The sequence below is a fragment of the Bidens hawaiensis genome, unplaced genomic scaffold, assembly GCF_021521415.1.
Source record: "Bidens hawaiensis isolate Kalapana, Puna unplaced genomic scaffold, B.hawaiensis_p1.1 tig00003182_1, whole genome shotgun sequence".
Taxonomy (NCBI): Eukaryota; Viridiplantae; Streptophyta; class Magnoliopsida; order Asterales; family Asteraceae; genus Bidens; species Bidens hawaiensis.
This window is the reverse complement of record NW_027491173.1, coordinates 2,552,905-2,578,169: the sequence shown is the minus strand read 5'-3', so window position 1 is coordinate 2,578,169 and position 25,265 is coordinate 2,552,905. Positions and strand designations below refer to the sequence as shown.

At 38.9% G+C, this 25,265-nt stretch overlaps 1 protein-coding gene across 1 annotated transcript; it reads right to left on the bottom strand.

Moving 5' to 3' along the window:
- Positions 1-8,189: 8,189 nt before the first annotated feature.
- LOC143622512 (uncharacterized) lies at positions 8,190-9,426 on the bottom strand. Its single transcript, XM_077093634.1, has 2 exons — positions 8,770-9,426; positions 8,190-8,720 (listed from the first exon to the last, which is right to left on the bottom strand). The coding sequence occupies exons 1-2, from the start codon at positions 9,424-9,426 to the stop codon at positions 8,190-8,192; spliced, it is 1,188 nt and encodes a 395-aa protein (XP_076949749.1).
- Between the last annotated feature and the right edge of the window lie 15,839 nt (positions 9,427-25,265).

Sequence of the window (25,265 nt, the reverse complement as noted above, 5' to 3'; positions counted from 1 at the left end):
TATTCACACATTTACAGATGCAACATTAAAATTTCAAATACTAGCCTAAAGTCCAGAGTATATGGATCGATATGACTACATAGTCAAACTCGTGACTCAAGGGTATTTTCATCATCATCATCATCATCGTACTCAGTATATCCCACCAATAGCAAAGCTATGGTAGGGTCTGAGGAGGGTAAGATGTAGACAGCCTTACCTCTACCCCATAAGGATAGAGAGGCTGCTTCCGGTGAGACCCCCGGCTCGATAGTAGTTTTGCATCAAGCCTTGGACATAAGGCACATAGCACTCAATCATCGGGACCGGCTGATCGGTGCATGTACCCTTGTCTTTCGGCTATCAACGCCACTACATGATGCCTGATTAACCGTCCGTCACTTTTAACGTTATTTTCACGAGATTAGTAAAATAACGTCAAAATTAGTGCAATTTCACTTTTGCCCACACGAGGGTTCACACATATATATACATCATATGTGCGCACCGCAAGCAGGGCTAACTCAAGGGTATTTTCAATATTCATAAATTAAATGGTATAATCAGGTTTAAAGAGCAATCAAATACTTACAGTAAAACTTGTAAATAAGTCTAAATTGACCATCCTAAATGATGATCATAAATCACAACAAAGCTAGGTCACCAGTAAAGTAAAGTAAAGCAATGCTAAAAATTCATAATTAAAATGACTATCATTGCACTAAGAAACTAGATAAAAAAAATGTCTGTAGATCAACCCCACCCAACACAAATTAAAAAAAAAAACTACTTATTTTTAACATGTTAAATAACCCCTTCAACCACCTATGTAACTTGCCCCTAGGGAGAATCCGAAACAGGAGGCCCATGCTAACTACTGAACCACGTTTATCACTCGTGCAAACTATAATATATTAGATGGAGAAAACAATACCTTAAAATGCGTCATCATCCTCGTCATCAAAAGAACCAAACGTTTCGTTTATCTGCATTTTTAATGCAAGAAGGCTTTGTCAAAGTTTGTTGAATGCATTATAATATGCTATAGAAAATCTGTATTCTAACATTAATCTATCTTTTATATATCATAAACAAAGTACACACATAATGCAAATATGGTCACTAACATAATATGTGCACAAAAACCTGGTAAACTGAAACACAAAAGTGTTAAGAAAGCTGCTTTCAATGATGCTGATAATAGGGCCACTAATACATAACTGTATGCGACACATATGAGTTGTTATGAATATTAGTAAATTAAAAAAAATTGTGTTGTAACACACACCTAGATACTCAGTAGAATTCCCATGTCTCTAGTATCCTAGAGGGCTGTAAACAAGCCTAGCCCAAGCTCAAGCTCGTGAATATTTTTCAAGCTCAAGCTACGCTTGTTTCGAGCTCTATTTCTATCACTTGAGCATAGGTCATTTCAAGCTCTACTTGTAAAGCCTGAGCTCCACTCGTGAGTGGCTTTTCAAGTTTGAGTTCAGCTCAGGTTTGACTTGTTTATTTTTTACTAATTATTTTACTTATATTTATACTTAATTTAGTATGTATTTTAATTATAATTTTTATATATAGCATAATATGTAACATAATTTTTATATATAATGACTAATGTAAAGATATATATTTAATTAACTGAATAGAAGTTATAAAAACAATAGGCTGGTCTAGGCTCGAGAGCCAGCTCAAGCTCGACAAGTGAAGCCCGGACTCGTTTATTAAACAAACCTATTATTAGGCTTAGGCAAGATCTTGTTTAAGCGCAACTCAATTAGAGATTTTAGTTAGCGAGCCCATCTCAAGTGGCTCACAAGCGGCATGACTTGTTTCACCCCAAGTGTCCTAAAGTTAATAACAGGAAAAAAATAATGCAAGTAATCATTACATGTATACTTGATAAAATGAGTGGGTTGGGTCAGGTGGGTTAATGTAGTGAGGCTGGGTTCGGGCTAAAATGGGTTCGATTAATAATACATCAATACTCGAGATTGCAATTTAACCAGAATGACCTAACCTCAAAAAATAACACAAATCAGTCAAGAACTTAACAAGAGATTTCCAACGTGTTATACCTCTTTCCATTTGGCATGATTGATATCAGTTCTTTTGTTGGCTTGATTCATCATCAGATCTACAAATAAAAAATATCCAGACTCAACTTGAAAAGCTTTTAAACAAGAACTAGATTCAACAGTTCTGACTCTCGTTTTAGATCACCTCTTAAAAAAGCCTAACTGATAAACAAAATAGTCTCATAAATGATGGCAGCTATTAACTGTTGTTCGTTCTCACCTCTTTTCACAATTATGATCATTATCATTTTCTATTAGCTTTAATATAATTAAAAAGCCTGTGGGCTTATCCATATGAAGCTAAATATATATATATATTTTCCATATGCTCTTTGCATGCCAAAGTTATGTTATGCTCAATTACTTCATTAACATTTGATAAACATGAGTGTGCTTGCAAATTAGGCAAGATAACACAATATCAAATTACTATGTTAAAATTAAATAAACTAAAGATCCTAAATCATAAGTTAAGGCAAGAAAACAAAAAACATAAACCATGCTTCGATTATCAAATAGAAAAGCCTATTGTGCCGACGATTCAATACGGACTCCCCACTGATTTCATTACACAACATGAAGGTTTAATTCGATATGGAAAAGGGTAGAAACGTATTCCTAATTGTTGCAAATAAACAATACAATCACACACATTGTTGATCAATTGATCATAATCGTTTGCTTTTTTACTGACCTAGGATTGAACCACTCTTAACCGACAAGTATATCTGAACAACTGAACCCTTTTGGCGTTTGAACCACACACGTTCACCGGAAATTAAGTCTCATAAATGGACGGTTTAAGGGTGAATTGAATTGGTTATCTGGTTTGAGAGTGATAGAAAATTTTGAAGGTTTGATTGCCGCTAATCTTGTGGGTGAAAGGAGGGAAACTAAACTTTTTTTAACATGTAATTGCCGCTAATCTATATGCGATTTGATCGAGCTATTCCCGCTGATCAAACCGAAAGGGTTTCATACAGTTGATTAGAACCAATTAATTAAGAGCTAATTTATATTTTAATCATATAATATGTTTATTCATCATTAAATTTTATTATTATTATTTTTTTTAATTTCTATACATGAATTTGTATTTTTATTTTTACTATACGAAAAGCCTGGTTTATACAGTCTACTTCAAACCAAAATCCACGAACCTAACCTTCAAACTCGGTAGGAAGCCCTTAATCTTTGATCACGCTTAGTGGTAACTAAACACATAAGGGTTTTCTGACACATGACGTTCCAATCAGCTCAAGTTCTATACTATAATGTGATCCTATATTAGAGTAACTCGACTTTGACCACAACATGTTCAAAGTCAAAAATGGAAAACTAAATTTGTGCATAAGATAAAAAAGAAAGCAAACCAGCAATAGCCTTCCAAATATGGCTGTAAACAAACTGAACTGAACAAAGTTTTGTTTGTGTTCATTCGTTAAGCTTTTATTGTACAAACCGATGGTTCACATACCCATAACCAAGCGGAATTTTGTGTCCGTGTTCGTTAAGAAAATCAAGCTATTCATGTCCGTTCGTTAATTTTCTAACTAAACGCCAACGAACGTAAACAAACATAAATGGGCATTTATAAATAACGCGACAGTGTTAATCCCAAGCATTAGACATAACCATCCAATAGATAAATCTAGTTTAACTTAAAAATATTTAATTAATTGAAGTAGGTTTGTTTTTCATTTTCATACTTTTATTAAACGAATGAATGTAAACTAACTTCCCAGCAAACGATCCGTTGAATGTTCGATTTGTTTATGCTCTATCTACTTCCACTATGAAGGTCTTCAAGGCATCACGACAATAATGTTCAATCACCATCTACCATGTCAATATATATCAACGCAACAAAAGGCAGAAAATTCAAACACATACATACGTGGATGCAATTATCACACAAGACATTATGTTGGTATATATGCTGACCTGGAATTGTATTGTTTAATGAGCTAATAGTTAGAGGTTGAAGTAGAAAATCTAATGCTACCTTTTAACATAAAAGTAGCATTAATTTTTTTAATGCAACCTTTCATAGAAAAGGTTGCAATTTGTACTAAAATTCGTAACTTTTTAATAAAAAGGTTGCAGATTTAATATAATTTTGCAACTTCTTATAAAAAAAGGTTGCACTAGATTATCTAATGCAACCTTTATGTTCAACATAGTTGCATTAGAGTCAAATGCAACACATTTGAAAAGGGTTGCTTCTAAAAAGTTTCATTAGACCTATTTTCTAGTAGTGACATGTGCTAGGATCTATTCATGCATGGTGACTCATCATTCCATAAGGCCATGCGAATCACCAAACATGTCTATGGAAGTTTATGGGACTGTTTAGAGAAATGATTTTGTGTATATATTTAATTATGCATGTACTTGGGTAATTTTATCCCAACTGAGTTAGCTGCCTAATTAGCAGTCACAAATGTATTATTGTTGATTTCACAATATTATTGAAAAGATTTTACAACAGATTCAACATCAATCACAGGCTTAGTGCTGATGTATTTTCTAACCCATTTTATAGGAAATCAGGAAGGTTAGATCAAACAAGAAAGACATGATAGAAGATTGGAGATATAGTCATTAGATGCTATCTGATGACTCAGATATTTTAATCAAAATATTATAATCATATTTACAAAATACATGTATTTGAATCTTTATGCGGGTAGTTAATCCTGAATTTTCAATATAGTTATATTTTATTGAAAAGCTTCCGCTAAAATAACATAACTCTAATAGGAACCAGTACGGTGGGCTGATCTGGACGGCTTGGCAGGCAACAACCTTTTTCTAGAGAGAGGAGTTGTTGATGGCCGGCTCTAGGCATTTAGGAGTATTCTCCAAGAATTATAAAGTTATATTTTTAACTGGTTATGATTATAATATTTTCATGAGATTATATATTGGTAATCTCGTACTTATCAATATTAATTTCTAGCCGGGCCCAAATTTAACTCGTTCCAACTCTTGTTTAAAACTCTAAACAATTTATTCGATAATTAAATAAATTATACTATTTGTAACTTTTATAAAAAATCCAGTCATTATTACATTTATATAATTATACTAGATAATTACATAAGTATAAGTTAAGTGGTTAATAGTTTGTAATTGTCGGTTAAGGGAGTTATGCTATTTTATTGTTTGTTGCCCAAGGTGTAACTCTTACGTGTCATAGCGTAGTTGGCCGAGCTAATTTTATCAGATTGGTCCATTATTCTATAGAAGACTAGGGGGTGAAGAGCTTTTCTTAACTTCTAATCCAATTTTAATGAGTTATTGTTGTTAAATTTTTTTACAGCTTATAAAATTAAACATACATAAGTAAAGAGTTAAGGGTTGGAGATGACACAATTGGATTTATAGAGGTTTAATTGAATGCTAACTAATTCACTTTGCGTCCTCTCCCCGATCTAGAGTTTTCTTCACTAGTCTTATCACTAAAATGGTAGGGATCACCAATACAATCGTCTCACTCTTCAAAGGAAGTGATCACCTTCTTCACCACTCAAACCAAGTACTTAGCTTTACAATATCTTCTAATCTCACTATATCAATATAACTACTACATTACGTTCGCTATATTACGCCTACGATGGGTGCACCCACAAACATTTCTTAGTGAGTGATCGTATGTGTCGTGCTTAAAAATTTAAAGCTTGAAATTGTGTTAAAATTTATTGAACCTGACTAATATTTATATACATCATAAAGCACGCAAACCACCCGACCAATAACGTATAGAATGAAGATTTAATCTTAATTGATCAGTTAAGTGATTAAAGTTCCGGGTTTGTTTTGTTAAGTTTATTTTAATATGGATTATTCTAGAATAAGTTTGCCTTGTTTCCCAAGTTAGGTTTGGCTTGGAGAGCAAGTTTAGTATGTCTATAAATAGAGTCTAGATTATTAGTTTTATTTTTGTGAGTCAAGAGGAGTCTCTTCTCCATGTAAGTTTGTTATGTTTGTGAAGTTCGTTTGATTATCTGAAAAGAGTCGAGGGTTGTCACCCCAATATCTCGTGTTCGTTTGTTTGTTCGTTCGTTTGATCTAATTGTTTGATTCGTCTGGGCCAACAATTGGTATCAGAGCTAAGGCTCGAATTCAAGTAAAGTTTCATATTATTTCTCTTTGAAGGTTTTGATCGCTAGGAAACTAAGAAAAGGTTTGTCATGGAATCTTTGTTTTGTCGATAGTCGTTGAAGAAACACAAGTCCGAACTGGATTGTTCGAACCCATTTTTATCCCAGATGCGAGTGTACTGAATAACAACGAAGTTAGATCCAAGCTGTCGCCTGCAAAATAGAACATAGTGAGTCTCTTCACGGGAAGGACACAATGGGGGTCTTCCCGTAACGACCCTCCAGCGTAAGTATAAGTATCGTACTGAACAAGATAACAATACGAGTACAGTTAACTGCGTAAAGCTTGTGAGAGTGAATGAATACCTGAAGTAGGTGATCTTTGTATTTAAAGTCGAAGGTGGGGGAAGGTGATTGGTGGAGTTGTCACTATCGTAATATTCCTCATTCTCCTGAATAGATACGTGTCGAGCCTTTATTGGATGTGACAGCCTGGACCCGTTTATGGGACAACCATTATCTATGCACGTCGTGGGATGGCCATTACGTGTCCAGGTGTCATCATTCCATTGGTCGATGTCGTTATCAGGGGGTATTGGGGGAATCTTCTAGAAATAGTTTGTTAGAACTGCTCTTGCATATCACGTGGGGATCATACACGTGATGAATCCCTTGTTTTGCTTGCGGGCTCCTCTCGTGAATGCTCGTTGGTAATCCGCGGGTTGCGATGGAGGCCCACGAAGCGTGTCTTCGGAACCGCGGTTGACTATGCTGGTCTTGTTATGATTGCGAGTGTTCTTGTCCACGTGTTCGTCCCGCAAATGTTTATTGATAATCTGCGGGTTGAATTAGGGATCCGCGGGTAGCTTTACTACCCTACCTCTATAAGTCCCCCAGTCCATTGTTGCTTTCACGATGCGATGTCGCAGGTGGAATTATGGACTCACTGCTCTGACCCTTTGGTGTGGGTTGAATTTGTTGGTCCGCGGAATTCCTGTTGCTTTTGAACTGGGGGTACTGTTTTGTCGTCTGAGACGTGACATCTTCAGTCTGAGTCATGTCAGGGGGTGGTGCTCGAGGTGTTTGCATGTAATTCTAGGCGGTTGATTCAAGTGAGCTGTACCCCTCCTCTTCGCATTAATTGTGATGTGTATATAAAGGATGAGGCGTTTCACTTTTTCTATTTACTTGCAAAAAAATTTTTAAAACTTTTCATATTCTTCGTCTGTTACTTCTGTAAAGAACTTTCCTTCTGGTCTTTTGATTATCATGGCTGATGGCAAAAAAGAAGGATAGAAGAGTAAAAATGGTTCGAAGGGGGCTGTGGAGAGCATACATATCAATTGGAAGATGGCTTATTTCTAGGACATCACCCATCTTTATGGGTTAGCGCCGGAGTGGGAGCCGGTGCTTCCTTCTCCGGGTTCTATGGCCGTTAATCCTCCCGCTGGTAAAATCGCCTTTACGGTGAGTTCTTCACCACTAGAAATTTCTAGTGTTTCTGGGAGGCCAAAACGGCTGATAACATATTCCCACAATAATTTCTTGACGTTTGCTGCCGTGATGTGAGCCAACGGTTTGGCCTCCACCCACTTTGTAAAATATTCCATCGCTACGAGCAAGAACTTCACCCGCCTAGGCGCTTCGGGGAATGGTCCCATGACGTCAATGGCCCATTTCTGGAAAGGCCACGCTGAAGTCACTGTGACCAACTTGATCTGTGCTCGCAGCATTTGTGGTGCGTGTCTCTGGCAAGCATCACACTTCCGGATTTCTTTGACCGCCTCCACATGCATGCCTATCCAGTAACACCCAACATTCATTACTTTGGCTACCACCATCCTTGGTCCTGCATGTAGTCCGCAAAGGCCCTCATGGATTTCTCTTATTATGTAGTTGGCATCTTCTGAGTCTACACACCTTCCTGTACTTGGTAGCACAACGCTTTATGGCGAATTTTTCGCACTTCGACCTTGTCCTCTGGTAACGTACCGAAGGATAGGTATTCAATGATAGGTGTCATCTAGGAGCCTGTTCTTGTTTGGATGACCATGACCTGGTGTTGAGGTACGAACAGGCTGTCTAGGACCTCAATTCTTACGTCTCTACCCATGTGCTTAAAACTGGTAGATGCCAGTTTGCTCAATGCGTCCGCGGTCCAATTTTCACTTCTCTTTATATGCACAACTTTGTACGAAATGAATTGCTGCATGAGGTCTTTAGCCTGGGACAGGTATGAAGCCATTATATCATTTTTTGTTTCATAAGTTCCTGAGACTTGACTTGCGATGAGCATTGAATCCACACGGGCTTCCAAGAACTTAACACCAAGTTTCTTTGCTATCCGTAGACCATCCAAGAATGCCTCATATTTTGCTTCGTTATGCGTACTCTTAAAGTTCAGCTTGATGGCATATGTGAACTCTTGGCTGTCCGGGTTTATTAGCTTCAGGCCTGCGCTTGAACCTTCCCCACTGGATGCTCCGTCTATGAACAGAGTCCATTTTTGACTCTCATCTGTCGGGGTCGGGGGTTTTTGCTCATACAGGCATTCCTGGATTTTCGGTTGGTATCTCCGTAACGAAATCTGCAAGGACTTGTACCTTGATCACGGGTCTGGGTTTGTACTCTATTGAGTGTTCTCCTAGTTCGATTGCCCGCTTAGCCAATCTCCCAGATAATTTAGGTTTTGCCAATACACTCTTCAACTTGTAGTCGGTTAGCACATGTATGGGGTGGTCTTGAAAGTACCTTTTCAGCCTCCGTGCTGCATACACTAATGCCAGTACCAACTTCTCCAGCATTGAATATCGGGTTTCAGCGTCTGCCAATGTTCTGCTGACATAGTATATTGGCGTTTGCACGGTCTTCCTATCTGTCAAAAGAACTACCCCAACCGCGATATCAGGCGCGGATAGATATAGTGTGAGGGGTTCTCCGTCTTGGGGTGCAGTTAATGTCGGAAGCTCCATACGACACTTCTTCACCTCGAGGAATGCTTTCTCTGCCTTCGGTGTCCATTTGAAGTGTGCCTTTTTCAGGCAATTTCGTAACGTGGACACGAAGGGTTTAGATTTGGCCGCGTGGTTCACGAGGAACCTATTCAAGGCTACCAATCTACCGTTTAGCGTCTGGACATCCTTCAGCGAGGATGGGGAAGGCATCCGGGCGATTGCCTGGACCTTGTCCGGGTTCGCCTTGAACCCCTCCCTGTCACAATCACCCTGAGGAACTTGCCCTCCTCCATGCCGAAGGAACATTTTGAAGGATTCAGCTTCATGTTGATTTTCCTTAGTGTGGAGAACACATCCTCAATGTCTCTCAACATTTGATCTTCTTCTATGCTTTTGATGACTAGATCATCCATGTAGACTTCCATATTTTTTCTGATCTGCTTCCGAAATGTGTTGTCCATCAGACGCTGGTACGTGGTGCCCGCGTTCTTTAGACCGAACGAATCATTTTGTAGCAAAAAGTGCCTTGGTCATTACGAAAGTTGTCTTGTCTTCATCGCGGGTGGCCATTCATATCTGGTGGTACCCTTTGTAGGCGTCCAGGAAACACTTGAACTTGAAGGGTGCCACCGCGTCGACTTTTAGGTTGATCTCCAGGAGCGGATAACAATCCTTTGGGCAAGCCTTGTTCAAGTCCTTGAAGTCTATAGACGTGCACCACGAGCTATTACTTTTGGCGACCATCACCGGGTTAGCAACCCAAGTTTGGTACTGAATTTCGTGGATGATCCCCGCGTGTAATAAATCTTACACCTGCTCGTTCATGGCTTTGGTTTGTTCAGGCCACATTTTCCTCTTCTTTTGCACGATCGGCGTATAAGCTAGATTGACCCTTAGCCGAAGTTTTGACATTTCCCTTGGAACGCATGTCATGTCTGAAGGTGTCCAAGCAAAAATATCAGCGTTTTTGATCAACAGCTGTTTCAAGAAGACCGGCACTGTCTCTAAAATGGTTGCCCCAATAGTAACGGTCTGTTCCGGGTACTTTGGGTTAACAACACATTTTTTTGGTTATGTCCGTAGTGCCTTCTTTGGGATCTTCGCGGGTTTCGACCCTTCAATCGCATAGCAATGTTTATTGACCCGGATTATGGCAATCCCCGTTCTCGTGGGTACCCCGACAGCACCGTGTGCCATTGAAGGATTGGCATTGAAGTCGCCGATCGCTTCCCGCCCAAGATGATGTCATGTTTTGATCTCATGGGTAGGACTAAGAACTCCACGTCCTTAGTCCTCATATGAATTCCATCACTGAGCTTGACTGGAAACATTATGACCCCTTTAAGGTGCATAACTTCATACCCAAACCCGGAGATAGGGGCATGGACAGGCTTCAGTCTTGCTTTATCTTCATCTTCCAACCGCTCGAAGCATTGTTCGTACATCATATCGGATGTACTCCCAGTATCAAAGAAGAAATACTGGGACCGATAGTGTCCGAACAATGCTGTGACAATCAGAGGTTGCTTCATGCAAGGGCCTTCCTTCACTCTTAGAAAAACCACTGGTTCACTATTCCACTCATCTTCATCCGCCTCCATTCGCTTGTTTCTCCGAGCAGGTCTGCCCTGAATCATGTGAACATAAAAGTCCTTAATCTGTTTCTTTGGCGGACCTTTATCGGCGGGAGTTGTGTGCTTCCGTGGACCTTGCCGCACGTTTTTGAGCAAATGATCGAGCTTGCCGGTCTTGATGGCGGATTCTGATGTGCGTTGGATATGTCTAAAAGAATGACCCTCACAACTAAGCTTTAATTATAAAATGATAATCCTAAAACCACACACAACCGGCAAGTGTACCGATCGCAAGTAGTACAGACCTAGGAAGTCCGAGTATTGAACACGTGGACACGTAAGAACGCTAATGATTACTAACCATAGACAAGACCTACCTAAGAATAATATTTAATTGATTTTTTATTTCTTTTAACTTAACTGAACTAACTAGACTGACTGAAAAAAGTTACCTAAAATAGAAAACTTAACGACAAACTAACTATGTTAACTTCGGATGAAGAAAAACGTCTACCTAGGTCTGAATCAAACTGTAGGCATGACAAACTAATGGATTGAATGATATATAGACACCGGTCCCTAAAGATAACACGACTAAGGATCGCTCAGGCTCACTGGATCACCTCTCGGTCTCACTCAATAAACCCTAACTACTCTTAATCGGCTAAAACGACCAAACTGGGAAACAATTGTTAACATGTTCTAATGTTGACTCACCTCTCGGTCTCACCAACACTCGACCCTAATGGAAATGAATACTACACTACCAAGGATAGAGGAACAATTCAACTTAAACCAAAATAGATCAACTAGTCGCTCAAAACACCTAAACCTGACAAGAAACGAACTCGCTCTCGCGCAATCCTTATTCTAACATGCAAAGAGAATGAGACGACCCTAACTTCTTATCACCTCTCGGTCTCTAAGAAGGTGCCTAACCACTGTACTTTAACCTCAAATTCAAGCAACAAAACCCTACGATTGTACCTACCGCAAACAAACCCTAAACACAAAGTCTAGAATCAAACAATGCATCGATAAATCAACACAAAATTAATCAACCAACACAAGGGGTTTAAGCAATGAATTACCCAAAATTTCTAGCCCTTAAACACAACCTATTTCATGTCTAAATCAAACTTTACAATAACAATTAACATCTATCAATCAAACAATCCAACAAACTCATCAAAACCTAATAGTAATCATCATTCCTAGATAGAACCGACAAGTTTAGCCTAGCATATTATTTGGATAGCAGCAAATACTCAATAAAATCGTCACATAAACCATCTCAATAATCGATTCAAGCATTCAATGATCAATACAAATCATAAACAAGTCAATTCTTAAAGAAATTGCAAAACAATTCAACAATTGATCAAGAACAATGAAAGTGATGAACAAAGTTTAACAAGAAAGGATATAAGACGGTTTTCGGGCTGCTCCTTGGCTGTGAATTGATGATGAACAATCCTGAGGCTTGGTTCTTGCTTCTTCTTCCTTCCCTAGCCGCCACCACTTCTTTTCCCTAGCTTTTCTTTTCTTCTTGGCTGATGTCCAAAGTTCCGATCGGAACTTTTTGTCTAGGTTAGGGTTCTTTTATTTTTTCTTTTTTATGTTATAATATAAGAGTCTTGGGCTTTTCCAACATGTAACCGGGCCGGGCTTTGAGTTGTTTCATGATATTTCATGCGTATAAGGCTCGTAAACTGCTCAAGAAGCTCGGTTTCTTCAATCTTTCACCCATAGCCTACAAGATAAAGATTAATATGTAAAACCTATATAAAACAAGTTAAAACATATAAAATATAATATAATACGTAGATAAAAGGCGCGGAAAATAAGTGTGTTTTACAACACATCAGATTTGATCTCGTTTCTCAGGCTTACACATTCATTCGTGTCATGCCCGATGTCTTCATGAAACATGCAGTGCTTACTTAGGTTCAGGTTCGCCCGCCTAGTCAATGGCCGAGGCCTCCTCATCTCATTGTTCTCCGTTGTCATGATTTTTGATGGAGTTTTCTTCAGGGGAGTCAAGTGTTGCTGATCATGCTTACCAGCCTTTCTGTCTTTTTGTTTCTGCCCAATCAACGACCTGGCATTAAACTGTTTGGAAGAGCTTTCCGAGGGCTGCATTCTAGACCAGATCGAAACCCCCTCTCTTTTTTCTTGGGCTGGGTGTTCCTGGATTCTGTTTTTGAACTTACTTTGTATGCTTCCCGCCTAACAATTTTTCTGTAGCTGTAAAGACCTTGGCTGCGGACATGATACCATCTCATGTTTGAGGCATACCATCTCTTCCAGTCAGGCAGCGGATCATTTCTGGACTTCGCACATTTACCCTGAATGCCCCCTCAGCATATCTCCACTAATTCCTCCAATGTTCAATCTTTTATTGTTGAATCTGGTGAAAAAAATTTCCACTGATTCGTTGTCCCGGCGGATAACGCTCAGGATCTCTGAGGGGTCGCACATGTGCTTGCGCTGTTGGCTGAAGTGCTGTGAGAATTTAGCTACCAAGTTGTCCCAGCTCTTGATTTAGCCGTCGGGAAGCTTTTCAAACCATTCCCTTGTTGCCCCTATCAATGTCAATGCAAACACGTGACACCAATAGGGTAGTGTCCAGCCACTTACCCCGCCAACTGCAGTAAGTTTAGCAAGTGATCTCTTGGGTCAGTCATCCCATTATACTTTCCCAAGTTGCTTGGAATTTCATGTTTACTAGGAAGGGAGCAGTGGCTATCCGCGGAATAAACTTTGATTTTTCTGTGAATGCGGCGGGTCGGTAGGGCTTGGTAAAATCTTTCTCTGCATCATTATAGTATTCAGTGCGCTTCACCAGTGTCCGCGAACGACTGGTGCCTTCCCTACCGTATTCCCGACTATCCTCATTTGCATAGCCGTCCTCTTGATTGACATCTATATTTCCTCGGGAAGCGTGGCTGTTATCGTGTAGAGATCTACGGTCGGGGCCCGTTGAGTCTGAAAGCTTTTTCCACGGCCTCTCATGAGTGAATGGCCAGCTGAATGAGATGCATCATCCATTTCTAGATCTTGAGTGCGCCGAAACGCTGATGGTGGCGACGGAGATGGTGAGTCATGCGTCAGGGTTCTAGCATGCAACTGGTTGGTCTTGACCCTTCTTTCATACTCTTATCTTAACCTTTGTTGTTCCTGCTGGTACCACTCGTCGGGAGTAAGAGTAGCTCTTCTAGAACAAGTTTGGTAACGAACTTTCGTTTCGTCACCATCGAAACTGGGAAAGTCTCCGGTTCTGTCTTCCAAAACCGGGGGTATGAGTGGTTCGACGAGGTTCAACGTCTTCATACCTCAGGAACTCTCCGGACCTGTCTTCCAGGACCGGGGTTCGGTTATTCCGGCGAGATTCCACCGGCGTTTGTCTTTCAAGGACTGGATCGTCCAAAGTCTCAGTACGTTAGACTCTCGCCGGAGTGGCTGCAGGTGGTTGTTGGCTCTGACTGATCTTTCAGATCACGATGACTTCCAACAAATCGTTCAAATGACCGTATTTCTAGCAAAAAACCGGATAGCGCCAATAAATAAACACAAGTCCGAACTGGATTGCCCGAACCCACGTTTACCCCAGATGTGAGTCTACTAAATAACAACGAAGTCAGGTCCAAGTTATCGCCTGCAAAACAGAACACCATGAGTCTCGTCATGGGAAGGACACGATGGGGGGTCTTCCCATAACCACCCTCCGGCGTGAGAATAAATATCGTATTGAACAAGATAACAATACGAGTACAGTTAGCCGCGTAAGGCCTGTGAGAGTGAATGAATACCTGAAGTAGGTGATCTTGATATTTATAGCCGAATGTGGGGGAAGGTGATTGGTGGAGTTGTCACTATCATAATATTCCTCATTCACGTGAATGGATACGTGTCGAGCCTTTATTGGATGTGACAGTCTGGACTCGTTTATGGCACAACCATTATCTATGCACGTCGTGGGATGGCCATTACGTGCCCAGGTGTCATCTTTCCATTGGTCAATGTCGCTATCAGGGAGTATTGGGGGGATCTTCTAGAAATAGTTTGTTACAACTGCTCTTCCATATCACGTGGGATCATACGCGTGATGAATCCCCTGTGTTGCTTGCGGGCTTCTCTTGCGGATGCTCGTTGGTAATCCGTGGGTTGCGATGGAGACCCGCGAAGCGTGTCTTCGAAATCGCGGGTGACTCTGCTGGTCTTGTTATGACTGCAAGTGTTCTAGCCCACGTGTTCTTCCCGCGGATGTTTATTCATAACCCGCGGGTTGAATTAGGGATCCGCGGGTAGCTTTACTACCCTACCTTTATAGTCGTTATTAAGAAAACAAGCAGATTATTTTTTTACTTTTAAATCTTGATGTTTTGACTTTGGATTTTCCTTAGAGCCGCCAACATATTTGTGTTGTATCGGTTTTAGAAATTAACCATTGTTGGTTGATTGGATTTAAATCGTGGCTTTGTGAGCACAAAATTGAGGTTAGAAAACAAATTTAAAAGTTAATCATTGTTTCTTGGTTGGTATAGGAAAATAATAACATAATAATTCTATTTTGAGTTCAAAGCAAGTGCAATAGCTTTTGTTGTTGCAAAGTAAGAGATTTTGTTATTTCTCTTCTTTTGTTTGGTGGTTGGAAAAGAGGTTTGTGAAAGCCGTGGTTGAGTTTGGATTTGAGAAAATCAAAGGGTAATTGTAATGTGTGATTTTGAGTATTAAGAAAAGAAATGTTTGTGGTGTTTGATTATTTAGTGGATATTTTGTGGAGATTGGTTTTGGGATCGGGAATCAATTCCAACTTAAAGAGCAAACCAGAAAAGAAAGTAGAGATAGAAAAGAGACGATTATGATTGGAGGACTTCCAGTATTGACGAAATCGAACTACAAAGTGTGGTCGACCAAGATGGAGGGATTTCTAAAAGAGTATGGTTTTTGGGAAGTTGTTGAACCTACAGTCGGCGTAGCTGTAGATGAGAGAGGAAGATGTACACAACATTGGGGTTCATATGCTAAACGCTACCGGAAGACATCTTGGTACAAGCTGGCATACTCATGAATGCTAAGTAAGTATGGCTTGCTTTGAAAATTAGATTTCTTGGAATTGATTATGTACGAAAGGTAGAAGATGATAAAGCAGCCCAAGAAGCTGCTGAGAAAGAAAGATTGGATGAGATCGCTGAGAAAGAAAGATTGGATGAGATTGTTTAAGAAGAACAAGCACATAAGAAAGAAGCTCAGGAAGCTGCAGAGAATGAAGAAGCTTTGCAAGCTGTTTTGAGAAGTGAAGGAAAAGAAAATTTGAATAAAGAAAATGAGAGAATTTCTTCGAAAGAAGAAGAAGAAGAAGAAGAAGAAGAAGAGAAGATTGTGAATCTTCAGGTATGTTTTTCGGACTTAAACAACCTTGAAGATGAGAAAACTGTTAAGATAAGTGAGCGGAATCGAAGCAAGAAATTTTCTTCTGATCATGATGATGAGAAAAAGGATGTGGTTAAGAAATCTACACATTTAGAACAGTGTGTGAAAGTCAACAATCGAGCGTTTGTTGATGAAAAGTTAGAATCGAATGAAAGGTTCAGAAGTATTGTTAGAATGAAAGGCCCAACATGGTTTGATAAAGAAAGAAAGAAAAGAAAAGTGAGAAAGAAGAACCTGGAGAACGAAGTTGTATATGAGATCAATACGGATAGTTTGAATGATAAGTGTGAAGAACTGGTTAAACAAGGTTGTTACAAATAACTGAAAAGAAAGAGTAAATATGAGCCCTTGATTGAAATTAAAGAGCTGAGAATGCTAATAGGAATTCAAGATCTTGGTGGTACAAATTCAAGATTAAGGGGGTGAATGAAGATTTAATCTTGATTTGTTAAGTGATTAAAGTTCCGGGTTTGTTTTGTTAAGTTTATTTGAATATGAATTATTCTAGAATAAGTTTGCCTTGTTTCTTAAGTTAGGTTTGGCTTGTAGAGCAAGTTTAGTAGGTTTTTAAATAGAGTCTAGATTATTAGTTTTATTTATGTGAGTCGAGAGGAGTCTATTCTCTATGTAAGTTTGTTATGTTCGTGAAGTTTGTTTGATTATATGAAAAGAGTCGAGGGTTGTCACCCCAATATCTCGTATTCGTTTGTTTGTTTGTTCGTTTGATCTGATTGTTTGATCCGTCTGGGCCAACATAGAACAGAAGTGCGAAACTATATTGCAATTTCCGCGACAATAAAGTTCATTATACGAATAACTGCTATTAGCTGAAACGAATGCATGCCACCGGTTCCCCTATTACCGCAAATTATTTTGTTCGGCCCATAGTGGTTCTGTGTGCTACTGGTAGGTACGATACCATAGGACTCCCACTTTGTGGGATAGCCAACAATTATAAATATATATAATTTGAAAGTTTGGTGACGCTATCATCTTATTGGTCCAAGTGGCGGTCCGATATTGGACAATTTTTTTTTGTATTTTTATTTTGTTTCGTAGTTCCAGTATCGTAACAAGCATAATTGAAACAAATTATATTTGTGTCGATTTGCCACCACAAATCCCGAGACCAACACTCTCAGGTTTTACCGACTCACCACCGCAACGCCCGAGTTTTACCGACCCTTTTGTTTTAATTATGATACCTTAAGTTGGTATTGACTGAATTCGTGTCAACTCATCTTCGTAATGCTCGGATTTTACCAATGCTCGGATTTTACCAATGCTCAGGTTTCAATACTGGGGTTTTGCCAACTGCCCTGGCGCATCGCGTCAGTTAGAAAATCGAGTTTTAAATAAAGTTTAAATGTAGATAAAAACAAAATCTTTGTGGTTAAAGTTGAGGGGCTACATTATTGTATTTATTCAAATTTAAAAATAAAACATAAATGAATAGTTTGTGAGAAATATCAATTTACAAAATTTAATGGTTTAAATTAAAAATATAAAACTAAAAAATCTACTAATCATAATGTCAAACTGAAACTTCGGTAGCCCAGTTTCATGATACAAAACTGTGATTAAATTAAAAAGCATGAAAAGTTCAGTGTCCAAAATAAAGATTTTTAAATGAATATTTTTGTAGTGACGTCTAGATACGATCTGAAACAAAAAACAAAAAATAAACCATAAAAATGCTGAATTGTGTAGAAAACTAATTAATAATTGTTAGATAGCTTGTTTTATTATCGGTGTTTGGAATAACTATTTTGCTAAAAGTAGATATATTTTAATAATAGCATAACAGTAAATGGAAAGAAAATGAGAATTATGGTGTGGAAAGTTTTTGAACCCTTGGGTAATGAATTGCATTATTTAGCATTAAAGGATGCAGACAAAGATGGTATGTCTATTTGCATGAAAGAATATTTGTACTCTTCATTTATTTGCATCCATGACTAGACTATGTATACAGTTTGAGAATGTGGGGACCATCCGTTCTTACATGATACATCCCGCCATTGACAACACTACCAAGTAGGCAACTACTAACCTATCATCAATTTTATATAGACTCGGTAAAAGTTTATTTTACATGTGAACTATGGCTACACCAAAGCCTATATATGTAAAAATAAGTACAAAACTTATTATAAACCTAACCACAAACACTTTTAATATGAGTATAATTTATGATGACAACTGAAACACCTATTTTGAGAACCTAATAGGAACTGTCTGTTAAAATTGAATGTGTATGGTACATCAAGCAAGACAAGCCAGGTAACTCAAAGCTTGCTCGAGGCAAAAGCAATAATTAGGGGCTGTTTGGTTTAATGGTTACCTCTTAGAGGTTATGAGCCATTAAGAGGTATAATGACTGTTAAAAGCTACCAAACAACCCTTTAGTGCACCTATAGAAACTCAAGGGCAACTTTAATACCCGGTTCTATACTTGACCCGAACACGGTGCATAGGGTATGATTTTAGAGACAATACCTTGACTTGAACCCGATTTTCTAATAGCTGGTCATACGTGAAGTCAGTTCCACACCCAAAACCGAGTATTAAAAAACCAGATTTGTACACCTCTACTTGCAATTGCAAAGAAGGTTTATGGAGGTAAGGGTTTGCCGCCTACTATCTCAGGTAATTTTTGCTCCTTATTTTGTGATTTTATTGTTTTTGTTAACCAAATATTAAACAGGAGTGGCTATACTTTTATTTGTTACCATAAGATCTCGTAAATAAATGATCCACCGACTCAGTATCCAACCAGAAAAAATAACAAATATTAGGCTCGTTAAACTATTATGTAGTCAGTAATTCGTACACAATAGCTATCAAATAACTTCCAAACACAAGGTGCAAACAACTTTAAACCTTGCCCATCTTGGTCTGAAGTATTATAAATATAACACATTCTTTAAAAGAAGTTACGACAAATGTAAAGAAAAAAAAAAGAACGCATAATACTCGGGGGCTTATAATAATTAATATTGGTATTAGAGGTGCAAAAAAAACCCGAATCTGTAACCAGACCTGAAAAAAATACTCGGAACCGGTTTTTTTTATACCCGGGTTTTTAATACCCAAACTCGTACCCGACCTTACCCGTAGGGTACGGATAAGGTATGCATTTTAGCACCAAAACCCGTACCCGGAACCGGGTCCGATTTATACCCGGTAATACCCGAAACCCGGAACCAGTTAAATACCCGGAACCGGGTTTATCCAATACCCGAAACTGGGTTTTTCAAATACCTGAACTTACCCGAAAAATACCTGAAAAATACCCCTAAAATTGTAAACCCTTAAAAACATCCAATCTATACCAAAAAAAAAACCGGAAAAAAAACCCCAAAAAACCGAAAAATAGGGTTTTTTCAATACCTGAAAATAGAATATTCAAATATCCGGTTATAGAATGCCAGGTTCCATACCCGACCCGAACCCAATGCATAGGGTATGATTTTTAGAGACAATAACCAGACCCGAACCGACCTGGGTATTACTAATACCCGGTCATACCCGAACCCGGGTATTTAAAAAACCCGATTTGTGCACCTCTAATCGGTATTAGTTACTTACGAGGGGTTGTATACGGATGGGTTGGGCCTAGCAAAGGTCAGTATTTATACCGGGTCCTGTTAGGGACACCTTCACACCCCTTAATACGTCGCGTATAGGTCTATACGCAGCGTATAGTGTACGATCTGACATCTAGCTTGAACGACAGTCATAGGCTTGTCGTATCGTACCCTATACCCCACATATAAGTCTATACGCGTCGTATTGGGTTTGTATATTATTGGGTATCGTTATATCTTTATTTAGTACATGTTAGGACAGATATTTGATGACTGGTTTAGTTTTGTTATGTGACTTTTGAAAAAGTAAACTATATTTTTAGGCACCGACCGTTATATTACACAATGCCTACTTACTATATAGACACCACGTATATGTTTTACGGTAACACTAGTTCGTCGGGCCGCTTAAACTAGGTTTCTCGTAATGCTACCGTTATTGTTTAAATTTTTATTATATTATTTCTATTAAAATATCAATATTATTATTAAAATTTATTAGTATTAAAATTTTATTGTTAACAAAATAAAAAATTATTATTGTATTTATTAAAATATTATTATTATGATTATTAAAATAGTATTATTTTAGACATATAATTATTATTATTAAAATAATAATTTTTATATTAATATTAAAATATTCTTATTATTAGGTACCTGATGTACGCCAGATATTCAAATGCGGGTGTCAGGCGCCGGCGCAAGACGTTCAGAGGTACGTTCTTATAGTGTAATGTAGAATATAATATAATATAATATAATAACATAAAAATATGTTATTATTATATTATATTTTTTATGTTATATTATATCATATTATATTATGTTATATTATATTATTTAGGTTATATTGTATTATATCAAACGGGTGCGGGTTATGTTGGGTGGGTGCTGGGTTTTCTAGAAAAATCCACCAGTTTTGTCTTGTTATGGTTTTTTTTTCTTTTTTTTCCCTTTCTTTTCTTATCTATCGTTATTATTAATTTTATTTATGTTTATTATTATTAATATTATTTACTTATCAATAAAATATTATTATTCGAAATTCGATAATGGGTGTTCAGTTGCATAGCTTATTTGGGAAAATTGACAGTGCGAAACAAACTTTCAATTTATTGGCTGGTTTTGTTATCGACATCTTGAAATTAGTTGTAGGGGCTTACTTGGGAAAACTGACATTTTCAAACGAACTTTCAATTTCTTGTCTGCTTTCGTTATCAACATCTCAAATTTGGTTCTTCGATTTCTTCGAACTCTAACTGTCTTGACCGTCGGTCACCACTAACAACGGTAGTTGTGTTCACTCAAACACATATCAGTCATCACTAAACTTAAGCTTAACTTAGGCTTTTTATTGCTTTAATGTTTAGTTGTGGGTATTGTAAGTTGATCATGTCGTGTATGCTAAAAGAATTATCGACTTATATATACACATACATATATATATATAGTAGATGTGCGGTATAAGAATTCATTGCTCGGACATAACCAGCACCAGATCAAGATATTAGTTTATGAGTTTGAATGTCTCAGATCCGCGGTATCCGCTAACGGCAGCGATAACCGGAGCCCATACTTTAGACAGAGAAGTGGAATTCAGTCATTGCTCCAACATAACGAGCAACGGATTGAGATATTAGTTAGGACTTACCTGAACAGGTTGGCACGTATGCTGGCGTGGGTTTAGGTTCGGTGTTGACGATGACATTAACACGTTTGCTTAAAGCTTTCGTTATCTCCGGCATAATACACAATGAAGGCACAAACTCAAACAACAATCCATACAATAGCATTGTTGTTGTATGGATTGTTGTTTGACTTTGCGCTTTCATTGTGTATTATGTCGTCGATAACGAAAGCTGTAAGCAAACGTGTTAATGTCAGCTTCAACACCGAGCCTAAATCCACGTCAGCATACGTGTCAACCAGTTCAGGTAAGTCCGGGCTAATATCTCAGGCTGGTGCTCGTTATGTTGGAGCAATGACCGAATTTCCACTTCTCTGTCCAAAGTATGGGCTCTTGTTATCGCTGCCGTTAGCCGATACCGCGGATCCGAGAGATTCAAACTCATCAAACCAATTTCTCGATCTGGTGTTGGTTATGTTAGAGCAATGAATTCTTATATCGCACATCTACTATATATATGTCTATGTATATATAAGCCGATAAATCTTTTAGCATACGCAAGATGATCAACTTACAATACTCACAACTAAACATTAAAGTAATAAGAAGCCTAAGCTTAAGCTTAGTGACGACTGATATGTGTTGAGTGTACACAACTACCTTTGTCGGTGGTGGCCGAAGGTCAAGACAGCTGGAGTTTGAAGACATCGAAGAGCCAGATTTGAGATGCCGATACCGAAAGCATCAAAGAAAGGGTTCGTTTGACACTGTTAGTTTTTCCTAAGGTAGTCGCTATAACTTATCACGTTGTCCAAAATGGCATCAGCCAATAAATTGGAAGGTCGCCTCGCAATGTTAATTTTCCCAGATAAGGCGCCCTTTTCCGAATTCTGAATGGTAATATGTTATTCATAAATAAAATAATAATAATAAAAATAACAATAAATAACAAAAAAAAAAGAAGAAAAGAAAAATAACAATAAACATTATAAGACAAAATGGTGAGTTTTTCTAGAAAAGCCCCTAATACGCCGCGTATAGACCTATACGCGGCGTATTAGTTTGATGACAACCTGCCCTACAAAAGCAAGGCTAGGTTGTCAACTCGTACCTTATACGCCGCGTATAGATCTATACACAGCGTATTCCTTTTGCTGAATTATTGGAGCCCGGCTCCCCTCCTTTCCTTTTTCTATTATAAATGCAGGCGTACGTATGCTTTCGACGTTCAAAAAAAAAACAACATAACATTTGTCCTATATATACCCAGAATGTCTTGGTTTAACCATTTATTTCCGGAGGATGAGCCGGGTTACGCCGCTAACGATCAGCCTGGCACGTCGTGGTTACCCGACTTAAACCAGGTTTCGTTATATATATATATATTTAGTATGAATTTGGTATTTTTGTTTTTACTAACACATGCTACATTACGTTTTGTCAGGAGTATGTCGGGTATGATACCCAGCCCCAACAATCTTATTGTCAGCCAAAACAGTTTTAAGGTAACACTGGCTCGCCGGGCTTGCCAAACTTGAACCAGGTTTCGTTATAGCTGTTATTATTATTTATTATTATCACTAGTACTGTTGTTTGAATTTCTAATTTATGTATTGTAGGAGTACTTCGTATCGGATTATGGTAGTCAGCCGGCGTACCCGTCACCTGTCGCCTGGTCGGATTATGGAAGTCAGGCTTCGTCATCGTACTAGCCACCAGTAGCAAATGATCCTTTTTATGGAACCGAGTCTTCAGCACACCACGAGCGAAACGATCATGCTGGGCCAAACCCAAATAACGAAGATGAGTACGATGACGACTACATACGCGAAGTGAAGGTTTCGTATTAAATAGATGTTGTAAGACACCGTGTGTTTTGTTTAAGTTAATATTATTTATTTGTATGTTATTTAATAAACGGCTTAATAAATAACGTAAAACTGTTTCAGATTTTTGAGAGCCGCGAGGAGCTGGAGAAACGAGTAAAAATTAGAGGACGGGAGCATGGGTTTGTTGTTCTGGTCCAGCGGCCAAGGAAAAACGATGTGGACCTTGCATGCAATTGTGGGGGCGAACCCCAAAATAAAGGCTACGATGAGACGTACCGGCAGCATAAAAAAATGCTATCCGTTTAAGATCCTGGGCAGGTACGACTCGAGGGGTGCCTGTTGGAGGGTTCAAGTGGTAAACGAGACTCACAACCACGATCTTGTTGAATTCGAGGAGGGGTGTGCGTCTTTTAGAAAATGAATAGCGACCAGCTGGATATGGTTGAGAGTTTACACAGAACCGGGGTTAAGCCGCAACAAATCGAAGCAGCCCTCCGCGAAAAGTTTCCCGGTGTGCAACCTGTAATAAAAGATATATACAACCACACCGCCAAGATTAGGAGGGATGGGCTACTAGGCGACACCTTTATGAAGGTAGTTCAAAATATTTGTAGTTTTAATGTGTACTTTTCGTGCTTGTAATATTTACTAAAGTTATATTTCATCCAATGTAGGCGCTGGAAAACTTTCTCGCAGGCAACGGTTTCACGTTCTATACCCGAGAGAGTGATACCGACGACAGGACGAAGGAAATTTTCTTATGTCATAATAAGTCGCATAAGATGTGGCGTGCATTCCCCGAGGTGTTGATGATTTACACGACGTACAACACCAACATGTACGACTGGCTGTTGGTTCAGTTTATCGGTGTAACGTCGACATCAAAGTCGTTTTGTATCGCCACCGCGTTTGTTATCAGGGAATGGAAGAGGAACTTCACCTGGGCTCTGGAGAAACTTAAACAAATGCTTGATGACTGCATGGAGCTACGCGTGATCCTGACTTACCTGGACCAGGCCCTCATGAACGCCTGTGACACGGTCTTCCCTAATGCCACCAAAAATTTATGCAGGTGGCACATATCCGAGAATATAAGGAGAAAATTTAAGGGCCTATATAGGACGGATATGGGGACGGACTTTGTGTACTGGTGGAAGGTCTTGTATCAGTCTCCGACAATACAGGACTACGACAACCGTCGCTTCAACATGGAGCGTCATTTGATATAGGACGATAAAGCATGTGAGTCCTTCGAACCGGATGACAGTTTTTAATAGCTTAAACATACGTCTTAATAATGTTTGCCTTTATTTTTCAAAGGTCTGGCAATACATTCGCAATAGCTGGCTGGATCCATACAGACACAAGTTTGTAGCATGCTGGATCGACGAACGCCGAAACTACGGTGAAACTACGACGAACCGAGTTGAGAGCCAGCACGCAAATCTGAAAAGGTACCTCAATGGAAGCAACAACTCGCTCGACACAATTGCCAGGCATATCCTTAAAATGGTCGACTCGCAGATGAAAGAGATCGGTAAATCTTTTCACGACTCCCGTTCCAAGGTCACGAAAGGACATCGACAGCACGTTTGGTTAAAGATGTTAATAAACAGGGTGTCGACTCATGCTCTGGTTCTACTTGTGAACGAGTATGAGTTTATACACAAGATGCATGACGGCGGGGCTTCATGCGACCACCATTTGTATTCGTCTTCGAGGCTGCCATGTGCTTGTCGGATTGAGGGATACATAGTTAACGACACGTGTATCCCAATAATAGATTTTGCCCCTTCTGGAGGAGGCTTAATTTGGATCCAGCCTATCTGCCGAACGAAGAGCCAGACTACGAAGCGGGTCTACGGGACATCACACATACGCTATCGTCCAAAGATGACCCCAATCAAAAGAAAAGTTTTTTCGCTAAACTCATATATGCTATTCCAGGGAGATCTAAAAAGAAGGATCCAGAAAAAAGAGAGGATCCTCGAGGGCGTCCCAAAAAAGCATATCCCCCGAGGCACAGCTCACACACCCCCGTTTCAGATCTCCCCAGACACAGCTCATACACCCACGCTCGAGATCT